Source organism: Parambassis ranga, chromosome 18 (genome assembly GCF_900634625.1).
Source record: "Parambassis ranga chromosome 18, fParRan2.1, whole genome shotgun sequence".
Lineage (NCBI taxonomy): Eukaryota > Metazoa > Chordata > Actinopteri > Ambassidae > Parambassis > Parambassis ranga.
The window spans coordinates 8,365,514-8,391,481 of NC_041038.1; the positions used below are offsets into that span (position 1 = coordinate 8,365,514).

General features: G+C 41.2%; 1 protein-coding gene across 1 annotated transcript in view; it reads right to left on the reverse strand.

Moving 5' to 3' along the window:
• The window catches only part of LOC114451188 (glucosidase 2 subunit beta-like), a 98,566-nt gene that overhangs the window by 19,960 nt on the left and 52,638 nt on the right, over positions 1 to 25,968 (reverse strand). The window contains exons 11-12 of the mRNA XM_028429761.1: positions 11,917 to 11,986; positions 9,709 to 9,798 (exon numbers count right to left, since the gene is read on the reverse strand). Coding sequence (XP_028285562.1) covers positions 9,709 to 9,798; positions 11,917 to 11,986 — 160 coding nt within the window. The remainder of the gene's footprint in view (positions 1 to 9,708; positions 9,799 to 11,916; positions 11,987 to 25,968) is intronic.

Sequence of the window (25,968 nt, forward strand, 5' to 3'; positions counted from 1 at the left end):
AATATAATAGCAAATTCCCAACTGTGGGAACAATATCAAGGATAACTGATTATTTATCAACAGAAAACAATGCCGCAAAAGTTTTTAGGGGTCCTTGCTATGCCTTAAAAATAATGGCTGCCCACCATAAAAAAAAAAAAAATCAACACTGTGGGAAACTGGAAGCAAACCTTAATTACACTTCTGACACAATGCCTTTTTCACAGGAAAAAGAGATGAAGATATTTTTTTTTCCTTCAGTCCACTGAGGTTCAGTCAAAAGAGTGAGCGAAGAAGAGAGATAGCAATTAAGCACTTCTCCCTCTAGGCTGCTGTGTGACAGTGTGGGTGGAGTTCACTAGAGGTGATGCTGAAATCGCTACAACATCAACACTGGCTACAGGTAACACTGCCAGAGGTCAAAGGTGATCCAGCAATAGAAAGCGACGTGGTTAATTGTTTATTAGCAAACGGCAAAAGGAAAACAACACCATTCATCTGTATGTAGTGTATTTCCAGATGAGCTCTAGGTTGTCGCAATGTTATTTAATGTCAATGTTAATGTTAACGTAGTAGTTACTGTATGCTGAAGGCGTCTTTATTTGTTTTGTCATTATATAAGAAAGAGAAGCTCTTGTGTATGTAATGTTATAGGTCATGCAGTATTAAAGTATTAAAGTAAAAGGCAACTGTTTACATCTATTAATACTGAAAATGGAGCTGAAATATATCATGGTGTTTCATGATTTAGAAGAACCTTCCCCCAGCCGTCGATGGGCAACAGGCAGGGTCAACCAGGGTCAACCAAACCATGCATGTTTTGGAATATTGGAGGAAGCCAGACTACCTAAGCAAAACATACATGCAAACACAGACGCACATTTCTAACTAGATCGACATCCATCCATCCATTATCTAGTAACTCCACTATGGGCAAGAGGCGGGGTACACCCTGGACAGGTCACCAGTCCATCGCAGGGCAACAACAATTGCAACGTATTCAAATGAAAACTTTGGTCATTTAAGTCGATAATACATCCGCCAGATACAACTCATGGTAACATTTCTGCGTAACATTATGTTATGTTTTTGTTGACAGAACATATGATTGTATTTCCTGATGTCATCGGAATATGGGATCAATAAAGCTGACCGTTGAGGGGTAAGTGGGGGTAAGCTTGAGTTAGTTGTTCCCCTCTGTGCCTGTATACGTGCTAAGCTAAGCAAAGCTAAGACGCTTCCTTCATCAAACTCTCAGCACAAAAACAGAGGGCCAAATAAATGTCAAAGATTTGATTCTTTTATTCAGCTTCTTTTCAATCTGTGAAGAAAGCAGCTGATTGGAGAATCACAGTCACAGTAGTGAAAGACAATACAAGAAGATACCTGTTTTTTTTTTCTACCTGCACAACCTGAATCAATAGTGACCTGCTTGCTTGTAAAGGCAGAAGGGCTGTCTAGCACCTATCTGTCCTTTAATCAGCAACTCCAAGCTTTAAGCTCCTGTGTCAACAAGCCTACACCTTTGTCACCTAGCTTGACATGATACCATTCCTATAGGTGGTGTTGTCTAAGTAACAGCAACACAGCAAAAAGAACTCCTGGATTACAGGCCTCGGAGTGAAAGCCTGCAGAGCACACTGTGTACCTTTTTAAGCATAGTGGATAAGAATAAAATGGGCACCTGGAAAAGGGCATTCCCTGGACTAAACTCAGATAAGTGCTGATGAGGTGAGTTTTTTTTTCTAACTCAGAAAAATGCAGAGCTAGTAACGCTACAACATATTTCATTGTGCTTGTTTGTGGCTGTTTCTTGTCTCATTCTGCTGCCGTTTCACTAGTTCAGATAGCCCAGTTTCTTTGGTTTCTACAGCCAATCAGTATGACAGTATGCATCGTTTCAGGAGAAATATGCATCATAAATACAGTATATTGGAAATTCCTACAATCAACCTTTGTCGCACACACATATAAACACAAACTGTTGAGTACTGTAGGCCGAATATTTAAATGAGGTTCAATGAAGCAGTCCCAAATCAGAGAATTAAGATTCACTGATTTGGGGACGCTTCATTGCACCATTATACTTAACAGTGCTGTACTTTCATTATGTAATAAATAGAAGCCTATTCTTATCTTAGGAGCAATTTCCTTGTCTTAGTACAGTGCTTTTTTTTTCTCCAGGACAGCATCTAATATAAGAGCACCTACCGTAGGAGATGAAGGTGGGAGAGAGGCCATTTGATTTATGTCTCAGCGGTGAGAAAGTTCTGCAGCGTTTGCAGTGCTTTCCTACAGTAAAAGTTTTAAAGTGCAGCCATGATCAGAGTTTTATTTTTGGTGCTTTCAGAAATTTCAACACTTTTTGTATCTCATCAAGTCATCACGTCAGAATCCAGACCTCTGAATTAGTTTTGTCATTGTGACAGCAGCTCCTCAGTAAAACAATCGGTCTAATAATGGTTCTCTTAGCTCCACTCACTCTTAGCTCCACTTCCTAAATCTCTATGCTAGCTGTGCATCAATGTTGATACTCGAAAATATGGATATAAAACGTGTCTATGAGGCAAAAAGGTGCTTCTCTGGTATTATATTTTTATAACTTGATGTAACTCCTGCATAACTCTGTAGAGGTATATCTGGAGTACCTACATATATTGGGTTAATGCAGATTGAAAGGAAATAAGTGGAAATTATTAGGAGGAGTATTTAAAATTGCATTTCCAGGTCTCATATAATTTCAAAAAGAGCATCATGATCACTGCGTAGCAAGACTGGCAGCTGAAAGAATTCTTAAAAGAAGACTTTTAAGAAGAAGATTTTTATCATATTATGCTTTTGCCTCTGAAAAACAACATGAAGAAAAGGAGGTGAACGCACAACGGAGACCTCTTTCCCACATAAATTACCCAGAAAATAATAATACAGTGAAAGGGCCCTCTCCAGCTCAAATGATGCCTCAATTTAAATGCAAAAAAATGGGAAACAACGCAAGACAAACTTGAAGCCAATTTAGTTTTTAGAGCCATCACAAGGACCAATGAGGCAAACAGCCTCCGGCAGATCATTTAAAGCGACATTCTCCCTCCGTCTCTCAAGATGTTACGTTATTATTGCTGCCATTTTCCTCTCTGAAAAGCTGAAGGATGAGACATATGAATGATTTGCTGGTGATGGCACAAAAGGAAGGTCTGCCAAAATATACAAAAATTAAGTTATAACAACAGGAAAATATCTGTATATTGTCCTAGTTAGCATAGCATCACCATTGACATTGCATACACACGATGTAAAGGATCCAAAGTAGGCGTCAAGCAACATGGCTTAAAATAATATTTTATAATCATTTCACTTTTTCTCCTCGAAAGGTGTAAAAAATGGATCTTAACACTAAAACGTGTCGGGGAAATCTACTTCAACAAAACTTAAGGTGATAATTAGAGTTCCCACATTAAAAGTGAAAATAAGATCTAAGCCAACAATCAGTGGCTTCGAGAGCGACTGTGAAACATCTGTTCACACAACACTTCAGCTCACTTCAGCTCAAGATCAGAAGAAGGGCTGTGTTTAAGAGACATGCTAAAAACAACAGGGGAGCAGCCTTTGTCACTCACATGATTCGTTAATACCACTGAGTAGTATGTAGAAAAGCGGGTGGTGAATGTTTAAATTAGATTTGCTTTTTTCAGTGAATATGGGCAGAAATACACTACAATGCCCATTACTGTTATTAATAAAAATATCGGCTTTCCATAAGTTCTCACAGATTCTGACATTTGAAAGTGAGTCATTTTCAAATTGACAGTCTTACTGTGTTGTTTTGTGTCTCTCTGTGTTCGAGCATCACAACAACATGTCTCTCCCCGGGTGAAAAGTTGAGATGTTCATTCTCTGGCTGCTAAATATCACTAATTTTTAACCATAGGTGTTCTAGTCCTGTAAAAAAAATTACTCCATTTCAATGCTCCAATTTTTTACCACACCATCGCCTCCTGAAATTTATTAAGTGGGTCAAGTCTCGACCCCATTTCTGATGCAAAAGAATTTCTCAGGTTAACAAGGCTAGAAGATCAGACACATTCAGACAGTGTGCAGACCAAGGTGGCTTTTTATTCGTCTGAACTGCAATAGTGAAAGAATTTTTAAGGCAGATGGAATAGCCACTATTTACACAGATTCTTGATCAGGATAGAATTCATCATCATGACAGAGAAGACGGTGGAGACTAAACGTGTCTACTGCTGATGGTGCTGACCCACTTTTGGAGCAACCCTCAAGTGGCCATTTACAGAACTGCAGTTGTGCATTAGCTTTAATTGTCAGCCTCAGAGGTTCCTGCTTGGTTCTTGTGATGGTTTTCTGATTCTGAACCAGCAGTTTAGTGGTCTTTTTGCTACTTATTTGTTTATTTTATTAAAATTCTTAGATATATGTCTTTAAGTGTGTACAATGGTAAAACCAAAAGCAGCCAACACTGCTTTTTAAATGCTGAACCCTTTGTATAAATCTTTTACTTTCTACTGCAGTTTTATGTCATGTCAAAATAAACTTTATAATGTTGTGGATGTTTTCAAGCCAGCCGCTTTACTGAGTAGTAGCAAAGAAACAATTCATTACGATGCGTCAGGTGAAGGAAAAATATTTGTGTAGGTAATTATTCTTTGACTGGAGTGGTTTTTTTTTGTTTTTTTTAATCAGTTACAGAATTACAACATATTAGATCTGATTAGATAAGATAAACTCAGTTGATCTTGCTAGAAGGCTCAGGTTGCCACAGCAGGAACTGTCAATGAGACACAGCAGGAAAGTAAATATAAGCCAAACACTGTTTAACAAAGAGACTTAAGATTGTTTGCTGTCTGTCTTGCACTAACAAGTACAGTAACAATAAAGATGAACATCAGATCATTCTAACTTAAATACAGGAAGTCCTGGTGAGCTGAAACAATCTGGGATTAAACTAAAAAAACTAAAACAACACAACCAACCCACATGTACTGTATTCGCTGCCCACTTTGGCCACAAAGCTGGCTCCATAACAAAGACTGATGAGAAGTGACGATTTTATTTTTTATGATCCCACCAGACACACTTGCACTCACTGACTGCCAGCTCACAGGTCTGATGGACCAACGGAAAAACTCTTGCTACTTCAGATGGCCACCCCTGCTGTGGACTGGGCAGAATCTCCACGTGTGTTCAGTTGCTTACAGGAAAAGACCAGCATCCTCACAGCCAAAGGCTTTGTTGAATCACAGTTGAATGAGGGAGGCAGTGATTCAACAGGAAAATAAACTGACTGTGTTCCTCAATGTGGCTTGTAGGAACCATACATATCAATGTCCAATCACAGATAGGCATGTGAACATGCATTTATTGGCTTATCTGAACAATCTTAAATGCGCTATGTTTTGTTTCACTTACCCCACTGATTCTTCAATGCATGCGACATGTACATTTGTTACACATTTAGTCAGGCAACAGGTGTAGAGCTGAACATGTGCACTGTACAAAATGTCATCCATGCGTTTCCTAGAGAGCAGTTTTGACCAAGTGGCAACCTCAAAACAGTACTTCAAATGGCCTCTTGAGAGTGGCTCCCCATCAACTTCCACTATTGTGTTACAACTATGAATGGTTGTTCTAAGTTAGTCCACTTCCAAAACAAACCCTTAGCGCTTAGCTTAGCCTAGCCCTAGGGACCAAGTTATCAGGGTAGATGTAAGGACTGTTGGCAGTTAGAAGCCAGGCAAGTCCCCTTGCTCCCAGCTCAAGCAGCCCTTTAAGTAACCAATAAGGATGAGACAGGACCCTAAAAACCTGCTGCATATAACAACATTCGATGTACACTTTTTAGAAATTCCAAGCCAGCCACATTTCATATCTCTGGAGGTGGGGGCTTGGCTTAAAACAGACAGAGGCAGAACGAGAAAAAACAAAACAAAACAATGAGCTGATAGACTATAAACCAGCCACTGAAATAATATAGTTCAACCAAATTAACTTATATGAAACGTTTATTTTTTTCAACATTTTAATCATATATAAAAATAATCCCTCACCTCTGTAAAGGGAAATTTGACCGTATATAGTGATGATCTTTCTCTACACCACCTCTGTTATTGACAATTGACCAAACGTGACCTTTTCAACTAAAAGTAAAGTAATTAATTGCCTGAGCAGCTCACTAAGAGTAATGGTAAATTTCATGCTTTAATTTAACAGCGGTGTCTGTGCCACATCTATCGTAATTTGAAAGCTATGGGTGTGACAAAGTGCTGCCGCTCTAAGGCATGGACCTGCATAAGCAGCAGCTGCAGCCAACCACTTATTTTAACAACATTCCAATTATGCTTAACTAGGCCCCTGCCTCTTCCTCCCCTTGATAAACCAGGGGCAAACTAGGTTTTCATTTCATTCGTGCATATGTAGCTTTCTTCATTATATCAGTTTCTAACAGCCATAGGCCTCCATGCTTCATGCTAGAGATGGGAATGGTGACTGACTGGCTAAATTACATTCATATTGGAAGCTAATTTCTTTCATTTAATTATTCATTCTCATATCTAGGAAATGCTTGCTCAAAATCCTCAAATTTCTAACAAACACTTGTCCACAGGCAGACAAATAGCAAAAAGCCCAAATGGTTCTGTCAATCCCTAATTTGGGCTCACACAGCTGTTATGAAATCTACATTCATGAATGTATGCAGCTCTTGATTTCCACGTTACTCTCAGCAGACACATCTAGGCCTCCACACCAGCCGCCCTGCCATGGATTGGATCCAATTTGAAACAGTTCCCTCTAGGCTACTCTGATGGAGTCTGTTTCTTTTCCTCGAAGAACCCAATGCACTGTTAAGGCCATGTGATGTTCTACAGACAGTTGGAAGTGTCACTTGTGCTGCGTTATCCTTCTCTCTTCTCTGTCAAAGCTGAACCACAGTGGCAGGCATGACTCACTGAAGTGCTGTACTTTCTAATGACAAGAGAGCGGAGGCTGAGTCAATCTGACCTGACAGTCTTGCATAAATCACGGCCCTTCGATTTAAGTTGCTTTGAGGAGTGTCAACAAATCCACGGGAGGAATATTAGACTCCGCTGTAGGTAGGGACTCCGCCACTGAGAACTCATTATGGGGTGTCTCCCTTCATGCTGTGCCAGGCTGTGTTGACTGAATTGCCAGGCTTATTTCTGATTCACTGGCAGAAGACGGCATTTTAAATTCCCGACTCATGATAAGGTCCCACCAGCAAGACCATTTCAGGGGAAGACACATGGATTTTGGCAGCTGAGCATCAAACTTTGACTACGATGTAAGCTATGTACGTATGTAAGAAATACCTGCTTAAAGAATGCCATTAACTCCCATTAAAAGATAATGCAGCTCCCTCTGTAGACTTTTATATTGTTGTTTATGTTTTTGTTTTGGTGAAAGGGAAGAGAAGGCATTGTGCTACCACACAACATCTAATCTTAGCGTTAATCATTTCACTTTAAAGTGTACAACAACAAAAGGCTGCATTTTCTCTTTCTTAGAAAGCAAGGTAATTATGTTTTTTTTCCACCTGGACCAACAAGAGAGGCCTTCAAGCCATAGTTTTCAGATGTGATTCATACCATTGTGAGGTAGAAGAATCAACAAAGGGGGATCCTCCTTCACAAAGACCAAAGCAGAAATCTCAGCCGACACCCTCACATGGAAGGAAAACACACATCTATCAAACTGGAACACAGTATCCACCCCAATAAACACATTAAAGTTTAGTTCTTGTGCTTTTCTAATGAAGCATTTGTGGGCCATTGTCCCTGTCATTGAACTAATTAAATTGAATTAAATTTAAAATCACCAAAAACAATACTGTAGTGGTCGAATTTTGTAATCAACTGTGTTTACAAAGTGTGTGCTTGTGTAAATACAGCGTGTGTAAAATCAGGGCGGGACTCCGAGTCAACTCCAAAACTGCTGCAGGCCCCGGGTAGATGAACTCACATAGGGCTCTGTGAGGCCTTTCTTTGGGCAAGCCCACAGTGTTGTTGTAATATATAGCTATTAGGCAGCAAAGCAAACTTTCATGACTTCAGGCCCTTATAGCAAAGAGAGGCTGGCACATGATGTGAACACCAGGGAGGATGGATGGAAGCTGGATGAAGGATGGTTTCAATGATCAAGAAGCTGGAAAGACTAGTGTGAGATTCTGTTCCATTACTTGAGAGGAACCATGGCGTTGCTTCTTTGCTTCTTGAGGGCATGGGAAGCAGAGCTATAGAAAGCCGTTGGTTTATGTGTCTGTCAATGTCATGTCTTTTCAGGATCACGATTCGAAGGCGAACAGCAAGGATAAAGGGGGAGGCAGGGAGGGGAACTGGTACATGGCTGAGAGGGTGATGGTAGGTCAAAGGACCTTCAGCTGAGTTGACGATAGTGGATATTGTGCTCTTCAGTGATTTGAAGGATGAAAAATAACGTGGAGTGTATGATGCCAATAGGCCAGAGAAAGAAATGTAAGAGAGCACAGTATGGGTTTCTGTGCAGAAGGCTGAGGGGGTGAGACTCAGAGAAAGAGGCTGACTTGATACATCTTGTAAGAAGTGCGTTATTCTTGCAAGTAACAGATGTGCTGTAGTGTTATTTTCACTATTTTTGTTGTTGTATTTAAAATTTTGATAAGAATCCCCCCTAACAATAGGTAGCGAGAGCTACAACCATTAGCCTAAACAACGCTAGAACACAGTGTGAACTGATTTTTGGATGTAACCATAATCCTACAGCATAGTTAGCTATGATAAGCTCTACAGCCTTGAAAGCACTGCTTGTTTACTGCCTTAAGCTAGTTAGCAAGACATGCTAATATATGAAGACAAACACACTGTTTAATCTGCTCTTTACATATTTGCCTTTCTTGGCTGATTTTGGGGAAACAAATACAAAAGATACCATCTGGATGTTGAGAAATTCAAAGCCTATTAAGCTCCTTTCTGTTGATATGCATCCATTATTGTTGCTAGCCAGCTCTGGCTGCACTTGTCTCTTGGTCATTTAAGTATTTCTCCACAAGAAAAACAACATCACAGAAGCCAGCCCTCCTTCCACACATCATGAAATTAAACAATTTCTGCAAGCAATGTGTAGTACTGTTATTCAATACTGTCAACAGTAAAAACACTGAAATAGATTTTTCTGGCTTATGTACCAGAATTGCATCTTTGCTTTTTAGATTTTCCCTCCTAAATGGCAAACTAAGCAAACAAATCACACTGGTGTATGAGGGCATGGGAAAACCACTGAATCCAAGGATGTCTGAAAAATGTATTTGCAGTGCAGATCTCATAGTGCAGATCTCAGATAATTTTCTTTCAAAACTGCAACCACCCACAGGCTTCTAAAGCTCCAGCTGGCAAGCAATCCTGAGGAGAACAGATTCTACCCCAGCAGGGGCCATAGGGATGCAGCGGGAGAGAGTAAAAGAAGCTCATTCTGTTGATTAAATTTAGTTGATTTAGCTGCTTGGCTTCTCCAGGGTGACTCGGAGCTCACAAATTATCAACCTTAAATGGTGGATTTTTATTGAGATGGTTCATATTTTTTTACAGATATAAAATTTGTTTTGGCGCAAAATAAGATGGATTCTAGCTTCCTGTTGACATTTTTATGTGATCGTTCTTTAAAGTCATCTCTTACTGAGCACAAGTAACCGGTTGCAATTGATGAATTCAGCTTATTACTTACTCGTATACTTTCAGCTTGTAACACTGGCCGTTCAAAAACAGAAACTCCCAGTCGGTTCCGTAGTCTATGGCCAGCTTCTTCTGTAGATCACTGAGGGAAGCAAAACAAAGAAGATCAGGAGAACGCTTACATTAAAACACATACTACTGTCACAAAGGCTCCAAGATTTTGAGAGGTCTACATTTTATGGATGTGGTCATGTTCTTATAGGTTCATTTTTAATAGTCTGTTGGTGTTTGGTTTGGCTTAGGCAACAAAAATATCCATTAGGGTTTGGATGAGATTCTGAGTTTACGGTACGGTAAACGGTAAATCACAATTTCTAAGCTTTATTTGGGCAAAAGAAAGCATGCTACTGATATACAGTCTCTATACTTAAATCTTAAGTTGATGTTTTAAAATAAGCCTGGACATAATCAAGTACAAAATGTGCAGCACAATATCCAGTAACTCAAATGCTCTTTAACCCTTGAGAAGAAAAAAAACACATTCTTGATATGTGCAGTTTGTTGTAAGTCCCTGACAAGCTGCTTTAATAACTTCGGGATGACTCACAACTGTGCTGACAGTGTAGCTTTATTTTCCCTGCTTTTTATAGTGACTGACTTCTTGGATAGTGTGTTGATGAGGTGGCCCTTTAAAGCCCATTTCTATGCAGTGTCTCCAATTATCTGAGCTGGTGAGGGCTGCTCTTCTTTCGCTAATCGCAAAATAAGGCAAGTGAGCCCTATCTCTAACAGTGCACAGGCCATAATTTACATATTCATAACCCTGAATTGCTAATGGGGTTAACAAATGTTTAGGGAGGGTGATTGTTCCGCTTGAGGTTGATAAGGTAGGGTGGTGGAAAGGGGGTGGATGGTCCGGGGTCAGAAAAGCAATGCAGGTTGCATAACCGTGCGTGTGTGTGCTTCTCAGAAGGGCAGGGGTCAGAAAAGCCACACACAGAGCCAATTTTGGCAGAAATTGCCTTTTACAGCGTAAAATGTATGGACTGATAAGAAAGCTATTCTAACTCTATAGACACAAAAAAAGCTTACAAAAGGGGATTAGGGCTAGTGGAAATATATGAGGTCTGAATTTAGAATTCTTTGTTTAATGCTTTTGGTTACCATGTTTTCTAAAGAATTAAAAATCTGTTTGAAATAAAGCCTTCAAAATATTTGATTCTAAAAGCATGTAAATGTAAAAAATAATTTCAAACCTTAATCTCGGAGTTCGGAGAAAAGAAATCCTTCAAAATCTCAAATGCCAAATTCTATGACATAAAACACAAAATTCTGGGAAGAGATTTTTCATCTTTGTTTATCTTCCAAATACAAAGCATACTGAAAAATGACTTGGCCTAAAAATCCATTTTCTAGCTGCTCCAACACAAATGATGGTGACTAATTTAACCAGAAGCAAATTAAAGCAAAGGTGGGCAATGAAGAAGTAGAGCAAATGATGTCATTCCTGCGTCTCGCTTCCTTTTTCCCCCCACATGCAGTCTTTTGTTTGAGGGCTGGAAAAAAAAAAGAAAAAAGATCTTGACCTTTCGCTAACTGTTATCTCTGTAGTTGGCTCCCCTTTTCTGCCTTCTGTAATGAATAGGCCTACAGGCCACGGCAGCTACTTATCAGCTATTGCTGGCTGGCTCAGAGCTCTGTGAAAACATCCGAGAAGAAGCAAACACATTCAAACCTGCTCGTGCTGCTCATTTCTTCTCAGCGGTTGTAAAGCATGTTTAGAGTGCGACTGTACACCGTGTTGTTGCAAAAGGTTAAAAAGAATGTCTGAATCAATTAAATGTCTTAATAGAGTGAAAATTATTAGTGTAAACAGCTATTTCATTTTATTTTTCATTAATTCAAAATAATTACAAAGTTTGCCACGCTAATTTCCGCCACAACAAAACGCCTCAAATCATTTCTGATAATTCAGGACAAGGCTTTTTTGCTCAAAGTAAGTTGAAATAGTCCTACCCAGCAGAGCACAGTAAGCCACCAATAGCATTTGTTTTTCTTCATTAAAATTAGCCTTAGGCGTCACACAATGAAAATTCACTACTGAGCAGCTTTCCATGCAGAAGGAGTCTATTTTAAGGCCTGGTAGGAAACCATGATGCTTACAAACAGGAAGGCACCAGACGAAAATGTTTTAGGATTTAGCTACAAATGTGACAATAGATGCTAACATCTGCCTGTGTTTCATAATTCTACTCCTTACCTTATTTCCATGTTCACTGTCTCGTAGGCTTCCTCCACCTTCTTCAGTTTGGTAGCCATCCACTCTGCAGCTAGACAAAACAAAAGGTCAGACAAATTAACAATGCAGAGTTGTTGTATCTCAACAGCTGTGTGTTGCCAAACAGTGGGCTCTTAATATAGGCTGGTGAATCTAGCACTGCGAGAGAAGCAAGTAAACAGAAAAAAATGCTATTTTCAGGTGTGGTAAGTGCCGAAAGGCAGGCTTATTAGTCTCCCCACACCGACAACTGTGTTAAGCCGAGACAGAGAGAGAGAGAAGGGGAGTCAGAGGGAGTATGAGAGCAGCTGAGGAGGCCACAGCGATCACAAGTTGGTCTCCCTTTGTCATACTAGTAGGTTCGAAGTATAACAAAAAACAGAGATCTCCCAACTCCTTTCGCCAGATTGTGACAGGTAAACAGAACTAGAAAGCAACAGTCAACAGAGAGGTGATATCCTTTCAAGTAGAAAAATTAAGGTACTTTTTGATCCAATGTGAAGGGTGTCATTGGATTTCTGCCTAGTTTATATTATGGGCATCACAAGCATAACATTCCTCTAATACATGTTTAATGTGAAGTGACACCCACTGTGCACACTGAATGGAAGCTACAAGTCTATTTAAATGGTTGCACTGTTTGTCAAAGCTTATTGATAACAGGATGATAAAAAATGAGTCAACAACTCATATAAATATTTAGCACTTTAAACACTGCACAGGTTCATGCAATCATTTTTTATTAACAGTCATGTGTCAGTCACAGTAAACATGAACAAAGGGGCTGAAAACACCTCAAGTCTGATTAAAGATGACTGAAAATAGAAGAAAAACACACTCCAGCTGATGGACCAAGGAGACTTACTGGGGTTTCTGGACAGATTCAGCTTAGACATGGAGGAAAACTCTCACTGGGGGCTGGCGCCGTGGCAACAGAAATGAATGTGTATGTGGTAAGAACGGTTGTGAGAAGCTGTGACAGCTCTGGCCTGAATACCAATTAGCATGTTCCTTGCATGTGGTCTCAGCTGGTTGCCCATAAAGAACCCCTTCCCAACACACACACATAGACACAATTTCCCCAGTGCCTATTTCTTGCCGAACCAAGTACAGATGTGGTGTGTCCAAGAGGCAAACTGTGATTTTTCCATGTGGTAATGGCTATTTTTATAACAGCAAGAAGGAGAAATCTCTTCTTAACCCACCCCCAAACCCCTCAAAATCACACTCTCCTGCTCTCTCTCTCTCTTTCTCCCTGGCATACTCACACATGCACACACAGATCATCAGGCTCAACAATGACAAAAGGAGATGCTGAATCCCAAGTGGGTGACATTTGACCTACTGCTGCAGCCCAGTTGTGTGTGGAGAGAGTGGTGAGGATGGGAGGAGAGCAGCCAGGCGTACAGAAGCAGCCAGAGCAAAGAACACAGGGTGAGTAAAGCCTGTCTGCACCAGTCAGGCCACGCATAACTTGAAGCCCATGTACAGTAATGCTGTCAGTCTAACGATCACAAGGATTAGATTATCGGTCACATGGTCAATAGATGTCATAGCATCATAATCACATCATGATTGCAAGCATAAATTAGCGTATTAAGCCAGCTTGGCCTCTGTTCCTATATAATAATCATGTTTATGTAGTACAAATGATTTTACATGAAAACTGACAAGTGGATGACATTTTGCTCTTCAGGAAGCTATCAAGAGGGAGTTTACAAAAATAGAAAAGGAGGGATACGCTGTGTAGTATATGCCATCCTCTGTCGGAACTCTCCTGTGTATACATACCTAGAGCCGGAGACTGGAGAAGCTCTGTTTACATGCGAGCGGATCAATTCTTCTGCAGCTCTAAGAAAAGAAACCTGAGGGTCGAGTGTGATGTGCCGCCATGGCCATTGCTCAACAAAACAAAGCCAATGCGGCAAGGCCACCCCTGAACTCGCACAAGCAACCGACACCTTTAGGTAGATTATAGCGGCTAACTGGTGCATGTAGGAGTTTGCTTTGTTGTCTGCTCTTTAAAATAAATACCAGCATCCTGCAATCCACAGCTCCATCTATCATTCCACCCCCACCCCCCTTCTCATTTTGACTTTAACATTCTCCTCGCCTTCAATATTTTCAGCATGAGCTCCTCGTAGTCTTCCTGTCACCCTCACATCTCTCTCTCCAGCTCCATTTTCTCAGTCTCTCTCCACGACTGACGAACTTGTTCTGACTGCAGAGAGAGGAGGGTGGGTACTGAAATATAGGTTGAGGATTCCTGTAATGAAATGTTTATGGCAGGTAGTAACAATGAGCAAAAAGGCCCTTCAGATACTATCAGATGGGCTGGTGATAGCATTTATGGCCACCTGCTGGCATCACACAGGACCACCTAGAGGTACAAATATTACTTTTCTTGCTATCAGAATTTGTTCATCAAAAAGTAATGTTTACATTTTATCCTTGTATCAGAATGCGCTGGACATTTAATTGACATACAGAACTACATTTCTGTTTTCTTGTGTTTCTCTAAAATAGCTCTGAAACTGTAGCACAGGCTGCTGGGAGTTGAGAGGAGGTCAATCTCGCCCCCTGCATAATCGTCGTGTTGGAGTGTCTGATTGTATTAGGGTTGAGTGAATAACAGTAGCTGGCAGAAATAGCATCATGTTTTGAACTATCAGTGCAATTCATAGCCTTGTGACTGACTCAGTTTGTATTCATTCTCCCACACTCGTTTTTTTTCTCGTTTTTTTTCCTCCACCGCGGCTGAAGGACAAGCGCGGCACCACGGTGTACCGAAATTAAGAATGGATCCATTCAGTGTGGCTGTAAAAAATTATATAAGCAAGTACGGCATCGGTGACCACACATGGTGCGCTTTGATGATAAGAATAGAAGCAGGTGTTTCAACTTTTTTTTCAGAATCTACCAGCTAAGGTGTCACATGTAACAGAAATGTTCATGCATGACTGCTGGAATCTGGGCTGAAACAATCAATGAATCAATTGAACATTTAAGTCAAATTGCTCCCATTACCACAAAACAGCAAAACAAGCAATTTACGAATGGCCATTTTTGACTAGAAATATGAGAGAGTGAGAAATATGAGAAAGTGGTAGGCTCACATAAATAGTCTTAAATAGTCTTCAACATACATGATCTTACACAACTGTGTCTGATAAACAGCACATTAGCTCATCATGGAGGAACAGCCTTGACTGCTACAAAAAAACAACAACACACCATCTATCCAACACTCCATGTCAATCGAACCAGTAGCTATAACCTCTGTGGGCATGTCTGTCAGCAGCATCCAATATCACTAAAAAATAAATTAACCTTAACTTTGGATGTTAACTTAAAATGCAGCTGCCATTTGTTGCAGCTTATGAGCCAAACTCAGATCAACATCTTACTTAAAATTCAGGATATGCTACATTTATATTTGATTTGTGTTTTTTTGTGGACATTAGATAAAAAAATTGATACCACCTCTTTATCTGTATTAGCAGTCAGAGCTTAACTAGCTTATCATAAACTAGTCTGATCAATAAGCTAAGCTAAGCTAAATGGATAAGCAGCTGCATCAGGCTGGCTAATAAATACAAGGTAGTATCAATCTTCTAATCCAATGTGAAAGTTTTCTTTATATAATACTGTATATTGTCTTTGTTCAGCCAAATGACAGCAAACACATTGGGATGACCTATTGAATGTGTGATAATAATAGTATAATGTTTATGTAATAGCACTAAAGTGCATGCAAATGCAGCAGTCAGGGTCTGCTGCTGATATAATCATCATGCGTAATCACTATTTAACATTTAAACGGAGAAGGGGGCCCAATGAGCAGAATAAACAGTCTGTGTGGAGTGAGTTAGCTCTGCAACAACTGGGTGCTGTTTATGAATATGTATGATGTAACAAGCGCCTAGGAGCTGACCTACTTCTGTGTCTCCTCTGCTCATGACTTGGTCCCCTTCCGGGGTATCGCTGTCAACTTGCAACACACTGTAATAGCAGGAAGCATGTACAAATTAACATGCTCCAGTTTGATGGTTTTGCAAGTGATAATAAACATCTGCTGAGGGAATACAATCAATAGGCGGTTACTAGTCTAGGTCTAGACTAGTAGGTGCATGTCGTGACTGACTTAACTGTAGAAGTCAAGATCAACAACAGGCATCTGTACCAGCTCTGAGGGAATCCTGTTAAAAGAATAAATGGTTGAATGTTTACTCGAGGATAGTCACGTGACCTGAATATAAGGAGATGTAGAAAAATGGAGTAAATGTGTGTGATGGACAAGTAGGCACAGACAAAAGAGAGCACTCGACATAACTGGGGCTGCACACTGGAGAGTACTCGTCTGCACCATCTCATAAAATATCTTTATCTGGGATCATCTTAGTACGGTGCCAAACGCGGTTAGCTTCAGGAGCTGGGAAAGAAAAAAATCTATTTCAGACAACAGAAGAGACAGAAAGCTGGCAGCCGCTCAAATTCAGACTTCTGACATTTGATAAGTGAAAATGGGCTAATTTGGTGTATCCCTCGAATGGTTACAATTCAATACATTCCTCCTGTGGCTATCAAAACACACGAACAAGGGCGAGAGAGGCCGAGAGGCAAATCGTTTCAACCTCTCGACAGCTTAATGGAAGAAGAGGCAAAACACACGAGTATCCCATCCTATAGCAACAGGAAGCTGCCAGTACTTTTCCCACCTTGCTCCCCTCTTCTCTCCCTTTTGCTCCTTCTGCCGATCTCGGGGCGAGCACAATTATGTCTCAAGGACGCCTCGCCCTCAGCCAGGGTCAGAGGTCTCACCGAGCACCACGTTAATGGCAAACCCCCTCCTGTTTAACATTTCACATCTAATTTGGAAAGTGCTGAACAGAGCCTTTAATTAACACCAGCCCTCGCCAAGGTTTGTAACCTGCCAGCACACCAATCCCCATTGCTCTCTTACATGCTGAAGCTCCGAAGCTTCACACGCCAATTCATTTGTTGAGTGCTGAGATGCGTTGGCTTAAAAAAGCTCCCTGGTCACCCCAATGTGGACCGAGGGACACGGTAAAGCGGCTGTATGTGGGAGAAAGAGGTGTAGGAGTGCGGTTTTATGTAGAGAGCTGTTATGCCCACATGTCTAAGACAAGGCGCTTGTTAAATAAGCAACTTTAAGTTAAGCAGCAGTATATTAATAGAGATCATTACAATTCAGTTCTTGATTTCATTAGCTGCAGTATGTGCTCTAAACATCACCTTACATTCCTGTCTGGAGCTCCCGCTCCCTTGATACATGTTTATCAAGTCCAAGCAAGTTTACTATTTTTAGAGATGCCCTCATATCTTTAGATGCAACCTCACTTAACTAGATCAAAGTGCACCCTGCTTCGCAGCACCCATATGTACAAAGCTAATTTGTTTATACTACTCACAGCAGCAAATATCTAAATAAGCAGTATCACAAAATGACTTCCCAGATTGCACAGCTGTTCACACAAACCTTGTGTCAAATTAGCCACTTAATGGTGTGATGATCCAAAAAAACATTTGAACAGAAATCCCCCTGATATGTCAGATTCTTTAGCTCTTACAGGCAAAAAAAAATAAAATAAATCTCAGCAACCCCAACCTCACTAAAGTGTCATTAGTGTCACTTAATATCCACAAAACGTGCACAGGAGCATCGTGTGAGTGATCATTTTAACTAAAGATTAAGTGAGTTTAAAGTTTTATCAAGTAAAAACACAAAATTGTATTGAATTGTTAATTAAAGAAGTCACTCACAGTGCAAAATGTGTTCAACCAAACTGCAGTGCACACTCCCCCTACTGCAGCGCACAGTGAGTCAAAATACTAAACAGAGAAAATCCTAACTGCACCTCAGGAAAATACCACCACGCCTGCACGAAGATAGAGCCTGTAAGCTACAGCAATGACAAATCTGCTTCCTGATACCCATTTAACTGGCAGGATATGAGCTGGGTGTAAAAAAAGGTTGCTCCTGAGGATTCAGAAAATGGATCCAGAGTGGCAGTTAGCAGCTCATAATCTGTGGCAGACATTGGCTCTGCTTGCAGTAAGTGGTTACTGGGCAGCTCAAACCGCACCTAGGCCCAAACCAGCCGTGTTAGCACTGCGGATGGCACGCTCTCTGCTAGGAAGAGATGAGGTAGCACAAAGGACAGAGCCCGACAAAAGCGAACACCGTCAGCTGTAGCTCAGCAAGGAACAACTGAAATAGGACCAGTGATGATAGCACCATGGACAGCACCGGTTTGCCCCCATCTAAGTCAGCACCACGGAGAGCGCTTGCTGAGCAGGCACATAGGAAAATAGAGCGCAGACAAAACAAAAATGGCTGGGGTAGTCACTCACCGAGAGGCAACTACCCTAACAATGTAATGCCACTGAAGACACAGACTTTCTACAAGCTGCTTCTTTTGTCAGCCTTGATTTACACACCATCTGACCAGTGGGGCCTGAAGATTTAGGCAGCAGTACTACAAAAGAACTCCATCCTGTCTGTTTCTGTACAGGAAGTAATTTCTGTAGACACAACGGCACTCTGAGCGCTGCTATGCTAATGTCTCCCCAAATGGGGCCTTTTCAGGACATGTCAGGAAAATCAGCTGAGAAGAAGGCACGAGAGAGAGAGACAAACATGCACACACACACACACCGGCAGACATGCTGACACACACAACAACAAAGAAAGCCTGTGAGTGTGACAGAGGTAGCCTGTAGAACAACAGCGAGTAAAGGGGTGGGGGGAGGGTGATATGACGAAGGGGGAAGGGAGATGTGTGTGTTTTTGTGTGCGTGTGTGTGTGGGGGGGGAGGCAATAAGAAGCCCGGGAGATGTTTTTCTGGAAAGTGGCTGGTTTGGAGAGGCAGCAGCTGTTGTTGGACTAAACTGAGCATCAGTGTCTAATCAAAGCAGCACCACAATCAGCCCGACGAGGGCGCCGCTGAGCACTCCACCAGCTTCTGTGCCCCTGAAGGAAGGGGGGGGGGGGTGGATGGTGGAGACAAGCCTGGTGACCTACGGTCTTCCCACAGGCAACAGCTCCCTGTGAAGATGATGTATATACAGTATGCGTGTGTGCATGTGTGCTCCTGACATATACAGTATCTCTGCGCCGCATCAGTCTAATCGGGGGGAAAGAGGAAGAGGGAAGAACGACAAGTGTGAGTCAAGTCAGCACGCAACGGTTGACGATACACTCCAGGATAGCTCTCACCGGCCCTGGAGCGCAGCTCTTTATAGCAGCAGGCTCGGTTCTGACACACTCTCACAAATGCACACAATGAGACGATGATGGCGCTGCACCTGCAGACAAACGGCAGAAGCAGAAATAGATATTTTGCGTGATGCACATGCTGCTGTATTATCAAATTTCCATCAGGTTCCACACCACTGTAGGTCATGTTTTACTGCTTTATGGAGCATAAAACAAATTGTGCGTCTGCACATTCACACACACATTGCTGCATGATATTGTAACAGTAGTTGTGCCAGTTGTCTGTTTTTAAATTACACAAATGCTTACACTTAACTATTCCATCTTTATCCCTCAAAGGAGCCTCTTCACTTTTTTCTTAGACAGACCCATCTGCCTCATTTACTTTTACAACCGTCCTCAATCCCCACTGGGATGAGTGTGTTACCTCCTTCTCTCCTGGCAGTGTCACTGTTATGATCAAAAGCTGCCTGTATGTGCGCACATATGTGGTGTTTTGTGTGTGTGTTTGTGTGTACGTGTTAAGGACAAGTGTGGACAAAACAAATGGTGCAAGCCAACACCGAACCCTCCTGCGTCAGTTAATTATTTTCAGTGCTCCAGATGCTGTCGCTGACTGAATACACAGCTTAAGACTTTGCTGAGGGCACTGCTTTCCGAAGGCGTGCCGGCCCTTTAAATAATACTACAACTAAAGGCGAGGGATGGGGCAACACTGATACAGCAGCCGCAGCCTGATGGCAATTATTTAGACGTCCACTTGCTAATTATAATAGAGGATGACAGGTGCCCAAAACAATTTGAGCACAAACTGCCTGTGAGCTTCTGCGTGTGGTTGTCTCTGCTTATGGTTACAGATAAAGATAGCCAAGCCAACGTCTCGTCACACAATCGTCTGTTACTTTCAGCTGGGTTGTGCTACAGTTAATTCTTTCTGATTAGCATGTTGTTACTGAGATGCTGGCACTGTAATAGATCTAGGAGGTATGAATGACACAAGTAGGTGATTTAATCACCTAAAAAGACTGACAGATGCCAACATTTCTGCATTTCTGGTGAGATTTTGAACCAAAACATGTGCACTCTGGCATCTTTAGGGGTAAAAAAAAAGATAATAGTTCTGTATTCATTCATTGGTAGCCTTTGCCGACCAGATACTTTGGCCATAAAATGTCAGAAAACAGAGCTATCTGTCCATCTACCTGGAGTCTCCCCCCGCTCTAATCTCAAACACACAAACCGGACAGGATTTGATAACAGATGGCAGAACATACACTGTAAGATATTATTAAGATAATTCTGCCAGAAGGACATTCTCATATGATCTCATGGTGAAGCAGGTATAAACATAACAGAAACTATGGTGCATCAGTTTGCAGTGTGAGTACTTTGGAGGACCGAATAAACTAAAGATGAAGGGGAGATTTTAACTGTCAACAATAGTGTTTGTGGAGGGGCTAACAGCAGCAAATATCTGCCCAAATTCTCTGAGGTTGGTATATGAGTAAATAACTAAGACAGCCTTGGTATCTTTGCACTTAAAATGAATCAAATAAGGATATAATATCAAAAAATGTTCTACAAAAATGTTACACAGTAGCTCTACAAGTGATGTGTCTACTAATATCTTCATTCTTCCTTTTTGCTGCCACACACACAGCACCATTTAATACACAGTAAAACACACACTATGAGTTATCCCCACTATGAGCACAGGGGAGACATTGAGCCTTCCCATGGGACTGAGCAGAGCGGGGGGAGGAGCCAGTAAGAGGGTATATCCAATCACTAAAATCAAGGCAGCTGACTGGTGAATAATGAATATAAATTGAATGCTCTTTACTGGTGTCCCCGCACACGGCTGCGCTGAGTGGGAGATGGAGCTGATGCACAGCTATTGACGTGATGGGGTGATTGTGGGGTGTGTATATACATGCTTAAGATAGGACTGTATTACTGTCTGTCTGTCATTTTGTCTGCTTTATTGCTTTGCTGTGTGTGTGTGCTTCTCTGTGTCTGTGAATGAGGCCTATTGACATCCTCCACTGTGACCCTCTGACTCCTGACAACTCCAATCAGTAGGATGAGTGGGAGGCGAAGGGAGGCGGTGTGAGTCCACAGCAAACTGTTATGATGAGGGTGTGTGTGTGTCTATGAGATGACTTGTGTTTGTGTGTGTGTCTGAGGGAGCAAAAGACAGAGAGTTCTGCATGCAAACCGAGGCTATCCAGGCAAGAAAAGTTCACAAGAAAGCTTGCTACTCACACGATACATTGATTTGTGTACTATAAATGAAGACATTATGCTGCCGCAGTGATGCAGGCTTCTATTAATTTTAATATATCATAACATACATGTGTCACTTCTACTGTGATCAAAATGACAGGCCTCTTTTTTTTTTTTAACAAAAATGTATATTTGTAGATCAGTGGCACTGAGCACAACATCATACAATATGTCACCTCCTATTATGCTGGCAATTATCTATTAGCACCATTGCCTGCACTGGGGTTTGTGACAGTCACATGCCAAACAGTGTGACCTGCCATTTTCTATCAACAAGGTCCAGATTTAGATTCCACATTAGTTCCTACATGATGCCAGGCGCCAGTGTGAATGAGAGAGAGGAAAACCGTTGCACTTTGCTTAACACAAACACAATCCCAGATGGTTTTTCTTCTTCACTCAAGAGGAGAGCAAACCCGACGCCATTCGCGCACACGTATGTGTGATTTTTAACACACGCCCCAAACAGGAAAGAAAAAAAACTGAAAAAAATGCACACTGTCATTCTCCTTCAGCCAGTTAAGCCACTTGGTAAATTCAGCCTGCCATATCGGTTTACACTTGTGTAAAAGGCACACATGGATGTACACATCTTCTTTCTTTAAACATAATGTAAAAATAGGCTCCTAACCACTCATGGCACAGTATGTTACAAAGGGTGAAACCTATAGCACATCAACATTCTTTCATACGTTTACACAACACGTGGAATATCTCATGGGTAATGTCATCATCACTGTCAAAATGGCGACCACTGGCACCAGCTGCACATGGACAAACAAACCAAGAGAGTCTGGAGAGGTCTGTTGTCGCCTGCATCTGCGTAAAAGTGTAGAAAAACAAGCAAATGTGCAGGAAATCTGAGAAGAATTTAGTGTGGGTCAACATGACTGTATGCTTCTTTAGATGAATATGGACTCCAGGCAGGTTTAACAGTAGAAGCACCTATGTGTCTCTGATCCCTGCAGCTGCCTCATGGACATGGAATGTATATTATTTGTTTATGTACAACAAATAATAAATAATAATATCAGCCTCATACCAAAAGACAATCGGTGCAATCAATCCAGTTTGTTGCTGAGATATTTCCATCTAAACAGCAAAAGGTGAGCTACACCGCTAGAATTCCGTGCTGATTTTCATTGAAAGAAAACAAAACAGAGCAGCTGAGGAGCCACTGTGTCGTCATGTATGTAACAGAAGCACAGTGCTGTTCGCAAAATAGCTGTGTTCTCAGTTTACAGGAAAGGGCAATGAAAAACTTTACTTTGCTTCAGGTCGTCATATTTTTCAGAAACAAACTGCTTGCTGAGAAACTCCTTGTAGCCAATCTGAGTAAAGATTGAAAGGGCAAAAGAAGGAGGAATGTGATTTATGCCTAATCTGGGCACTCAGTTTCATATGGCTGTAACTGCAATTTCATTTTAGAGAGTAGTTTGGTCACCACGGAGAGCCCTGTAAAAACCTCTGCCTCATGCAATGATATAGTGGAGGTAAGAGGTGCACATGGATCTGCAGGTAGACCTGCCTCACACTTCTATATGGGTGAAATTAAAGTGTGTTCCATTTCAGAGGTCCTTCAAGAGAGGTTTAATATACGTTTGAGCTGCATGACATATCAGCCAATAATAGGCTTGCTGTTGTTTACAACCAAACATGATTTTTTTTCCCCTTCTTTTCTGCCAGCAGTCTCAGGCTTCCAGGCACTCTTTCATAGCCACGTAAAAAGCGTCACATTATAAATTCCCTGGTCTATTATTACCTTTGCTGTAATGACACATCCCACACAGCCAGTGCCAAAGAGCTCCGCTTAGGAACAGGCCCAAGGCACTCTGTTACACCAGTTACACCTTAGTAACTGCATTGTAGTGATTGAAATCTGAAAACCCAGTGCAGGACCTCATTTTTCTTTTGCTCCCTTTCTTTTCTGTTTTTGCTCATTCACTCTCTTGCACTCTTCCTCTTTAAAGCTTAGGCATTCTAGGGCCACTCGGAGGTCATCAGTGGCTTCAAGAGCCCACTAAAAAGAAAGTATGAATTACAACCTAAAAGGATGTGATTTGATTGTCATGAGAATCTTCTTTTTTTAAAAAAAGAGGCACAGCTCAGCCTTGAACAATATGATACCAGCTATAACCATGAAATAAATCCTTTTACAGTATGCGCTTAAAAAGAAAAGGTAGACTAACCCGCTGACCATAATAGAATTATTGTGCATATTTAAAATTGACTGCCTCTTTGTAAAATGCTACTACACCATGTTGCATTATTTGTTATTTCCCTACCTTGGCTGCAAAATCTACTACAGCCTGTGTGTCTCATTCATATGTATGTATAATCATGTTTTGAAAGACAATATCGGAGTGCCTCAGCGTCCCAGTGGAGCAACAGCAAGGGTGAAATAATCAAGCAGCTCTGTGCATGGGAGAATATTTAGCCCCTCAATACTCTGACAGACAGCAGCATAAACTAAACAGATGCGATTGACTTGCCTAATCCAATTACATTAAGAAACCGTTGTTCATTTAAGATGTACATTAAGCTCCAATTTGAGAAATATTTTCTAATTAGCACACAGCAACCAAACAGACTAATTGTTGTGTCTGGTGATTTGTGCTGCCTGATTCACTGTCAATCAACTTCCTGGATGGAGAAGGGACACTGTTCTGATGGTTCTGACCCCAACAAAACACACCCATCACATAAACAGTGCACACTGTGTCCATATCAGTATATTGAGCTTGCTTACATTTGTTTATCCATAGTTGTATTTAACAGCCTTGACATTTACCAAAATTGATTTCTTTCACAGCCCTGCATTTGTTTGAACATACAACGGCAATGACTCTGTAATCCCATTTTAATTAGAAAGATGTAGCAAGCAAGCTAAGCTCACGCGCTCCATTCCCTGCAGCGATGCCACACTGGCGAGGAATCAATCACCAAGGCACCAGTTGCCAGGGCAACGAACAGGGGGCTTCTTCACTACTGTCTAAGTGGTAAATGATTGCCAGTGTAACTCATTGGCGGATGTGAGGAGTTTTTATCTATCTGTCTGCGCCTCCACCCCCCACACCCCCCCACGCCCCCCTCCTCGTCGCACATCCACAGAGTTAATTAAAAGCAGCCGACATGAAATACATTTAAATATGAGCAGAAATGAAACATACAGTACAAATTGAATCCCCACGTCAAGGGGTTTGAGGTTGGGTGGATAGGTGTGTGTGTGTGTGTGGGGGGGGGGGGTAGCAGTGAAAAATGAATATGCAGTGCAAGAAAGGTGTGAAATGAAGAAAAACATACACATGCCTGAAGAGATTGCTGAATGGAGAAAGGAAGCGAGAGAGAAAGAGAGGGAGGAGTGTGCACAGGCAGGTGAAGGTATCAGTTTACACATTTCACATCATAACCTGCAACTCATTCTCTAAAAATCAGCTCACAGCTGCTTATGAGTCCTTCACAGCCCAGGCTCTAGTGAGACTTTAGTCATTACTGAAGATGACAAATGAATTTTAAACACAAACAACTCAGTTAAATTAAATGTCAAAGTCTGCCAGTTATGATGTATCTCCAACTAATTAAGCTGGTATTTTAAATTTGTGAAAAATAAAATGAAGATTTTGGGGGCAAATTAAAAGTGTCATTTTTGCATCAGCAAAATGTTAACACCTTAACTGTATATAGAACACCAATCTGACTGATATTAACAACCAATAGGGGATTATAATGGTATTGTTTTGTGAATATAATGCCAAATAAAAACATTTTTTTAACATAACATTGTATGAAAAGTAAGAGGCTTAGGTAGATCATTACAGAGTCTGTCCAGCAGGGTGTGCTGTGCTTTAATTATCACAAAAATCTTTGCACTGTCTGCAGCACATGTGGCAAAGTAATCATTAGGTGCATCACAGGGAGGTTAATAAACATTAGCCCCACCATTTTTGTTTCTATTAGCCTCTTCCTAGCTATTGTTGTTGCATTTCTAAGCTAGCGGTGGAGCTAGGCTCCATTGGGCTGTGTGAAAGAGCAGGACCCAATGCACATTGTAACACAACTATGCTGCACAACGACACTGGATTTGTTTGCTTATTTGTCAATGTTCAAATCCACCATACAGAAAACCCGGGCTATTACAACAATCATGACACATATACTATATGTGTTTCTATATGCTACACAAAACTGCACAACACGACAGCCCAGATCAGGATTTGTCATTTTGTCTTTTGCAGCAGCTCATACACAGCAGATTTCTGCACTGCAAGTGAATAAAAAGACAAGTCACTGCTGCACAACTCCCTGTTAATATTCAGGCTCACAATGAGGAGAACTTTGTGAAGGAAAACACACCTGCAGTACACTTCTTCCAAAACCTCTCATGAAATATCACCACTGCAGCATTTAAAATAATGTTAAGACATAACCCTCTGCAGCACAGTGATGGTTTAATTTGGCTAAAAAAAAGGCAGTCCAGCCCCGCTAAATGGAATTGAATGAGTCTATT